At 36.3% G+C, this 2,746-nt stretch overlaps 1 protein-coding gene across 1 annotated transcript in view; it reads left to right on the top strand.

Annotated features, from left to right (window-relative positions):
- Window positions 1-2,340: 2,340 nt before the first annotated feature.
- LOC107722252 (NACHT, LRR and PYD domains-containing protein 3-like) overlaps window positions 2,341-2,746 on the top strand; it is a 9,661-nt gene continuing 9,255 nt past the window's right edge. The window contains exons 1-2 of the mRNA XM_016530531.1: window positions 2,341-2,405; window positions 2,542-2,701. Coding sequence (XP_016386017.1) covers window positions 2,341-2,405; window positions 2,542-2,701 — 225 coding nt within the window. The remainder of the gene's footprint in view (window positions 2,406-2,541; window positions 2,702-2,746) is intronic.

The raw sequence follows: 2,746 nt of genomic DNA on the forward strand, positions 1-2,746 counted from the left end.
TATATATATATAATTTTTATAATTTATATAATATAAAAAAATATTGAAATGCCATTGAGAAAGCATGTAAAACTAATGTGTAATCATTTAGCAAAGACCTAATTGTTAATTTTTATTTCATTAATTTCCTGGTACATCAATACTAATATTTCCAGCTCCCATCACATTCTGTAAAATTGTGTTCAATTATTTGAAGTCATTAACGCCCTCTGCTGGTTATAATGAGAATATGCAGTCTAGTGATGAATCGCAGGACAAAAAACACAACAAACTTGTAAAAAAGTCCATGTTCAGTTCGTGTTCCTTTTATTATAAGGGCTGTACAGCTATAATGTTGGTCTTTAAAATTGAATTGAGGAGGCGTGGTTTATTCAGCGATCGCCCGAGAGTAAATCAGTTCAGTTCGGGAACGGCAGAGTGAAAGTAGTGGTCCTGCAATCTCACCTGTAAAGCAGCAAAATAAGGTGGCTTAAAGTCTCTTTCTGCAGCGCCTTCACTTTGTGAACTGCAGGGGAGAATATTGTAATCTCGATTGGCCGTGGATGGGGTTTATATTGTAATCTTGATTGGCCGTGGATGGGGTTTAATTATCTCAAACTTCTCACGGAAGTTTAGTTTGTGATGATTCTTGAATGTGCGTCATTGGAAAACAACCATTTTCGAGAGTCATACAGATCAACAGGATAAATATTCAGTAATACACATCATAGACTTATATACACTGGTATTTGTCATCTCTGAGGATTCATCGTGCATCAGAGGACCTGGGACTGCAGCCTAAAGACCATTTTCATATCGCTATCCTGACATCGGACGTCTTAAAGGGACTGTAGAGACCAACATAGACTGTTGAAATAATTGGTTTTCACTACCTAATTGTGAAACCAGCTGACAAATGTATCCTTAAAGCTCGCATCTGTCGAAATAATTGCTTTATTTGTTTATTGTTTGCGCAGGCCTACGCACTTTATATGGATGTTTTCTTTGCATTATTGTGATTTCTTTGATTGTGAATATGTACACAGTGTATATGATTATTGCTATTCAACATCTTAAAAGAGTACATTAGTACAACTGACTGCTCTTCATTTCTCTCCTGGTCATTGGACATCCACTGTGGTAATCGACCCTCTGAGGATGGCACTGTAATAGTAATTGGTGCAATACAGTTCCTTTCAAACAAAACTACTTCAGAAATATTTCATGCATAGTTTGCGTATCTGTATTATTCTTCCCCAAATGGTCTCTATTTTGTTAAGATGGAAATTGTAAGTCTTAAGGCTGATCGTTTCAGTGATAGAAGAGTTAGTAACAGTCAGAAGTCAGATCAGAAATGTCATTAATCATGAGATTTATTAGATATCTTCACAAAACCAGAAAGTGTTTGAGACTTTTTATTCAGAAGAAATATATATATTTTTTTTATTATTTTGTATTTTACAAAGTCAATAACTTATTGGGTAGATTAGGTACATCACACAAGTCTCTAACATGCACAGCAACAGACATTACACCAAAAGGCCACGATCAAATCTTTATTCTATGTGACAAATTCGAACAAACGAAACATTGTTTGATGAAGTGTCAAGTCCCACAGGTGGTCACCTAAACGTTCGTGTAAAATACACATTGATTAGATCGTGTTATGTGCTGAAGTACACAATCCTACGACTAAGAAGCCTCTTTTCTTCAGATTTTACCAGCGAATCTTGCAAATACAAAATCGAGGAAATGAGAAAACAATAGGATCAGAGCCGTAGAGAGAGTTGCGACAACTCCGTTCACTCCAATGGACCAGTTTTTTACAGCAATGGCGGATCGTAGAGCCGCTCAATAGTTCCCGGAAGTTAGCATCAGCGCCGTAGAGATGCAGCAGAAGAGACCGCTGTGACGAAGTTTTAAAAGGTAAGACATTTATAGAACAAAATTTTATATTATAAGCACACCTAATCAAATTACCCTGTGCATTAAAACAGATTATTATTAAATTATTCCTCACTTAATTAGTAGATTTACGGGATGTTATTCATTCTCTTCACGCAGTTTCATCCATCGTTGTGTAATTAAGGCTTTTAAAAGTGATTTTGCTGGTGGGGAGTTATTTAACAGACTTGGATATATTGCAAAGGATGCAGATGGACCAAAGTGAGAATGAAAAGTTTAATGTAGGTGAGCAGTCATTTTTATAATTTTCAAACTTTACATCGGCAAGCTTTTATTTTGGCAGGTTGCCGGCAAGTAAGTATACCTTCGAAGTATCTGATTGTTTATTTACTTTATGCTGTTTTAAGGCGAATCCTGCGATCCAGACCAGCTGTAACAGAACCCATCTGTAAGAAAATGAAATATGATGAGTCTGTGAATCAACCACAAGACTTTAATGAAAGCATGTATCCTGGTGTCAGGTAAAATACAAGGTTTTGATGCTGCAAAGATTCATCATATATTTCATAATCAATTACATAATTAATTGTAAGGTTTCCCTTCATTAGACTTCTGCAGTTTTATACATGTAATGTGGTTAAAATTTTAATTTTACAGCCATGAAGTCCTCAACACATTTAGCTCCAATCTGAAGAAAAAGTTTCAGTGTCTTTATGAGGGAACAGCAAAGCAGGGAAACCCAACACTCCTGAATGAGATCTACACAGAGCTCTACATCACAGAGAGTGAGAGTGGAGAGATCAGTAATGAGCATGAGGTGAGACAGATTGAGACACAATCCAGGAGAGCAGCAACAGAGGAC

Source organism: Sinocyclocheilus rhinocerous, unplaced genomic scaffold, assembly GCF_001515625.1.
Source record: "Sinocyclocheilus rhinocerous isolate Xijiao unplaced genomic scaffold, SAMN03320098_v1.1 scaffold2589, whole genome shotgun sequence".
Taxonomy (NCBI): domain Eukaryota; kingdom Metazoa; phylum Chordata; class Actinopteri; order Cypriniformes; family Cyprinidae; genus Sinocyclocheilus; species Sinocyclocheilus rhinocerous.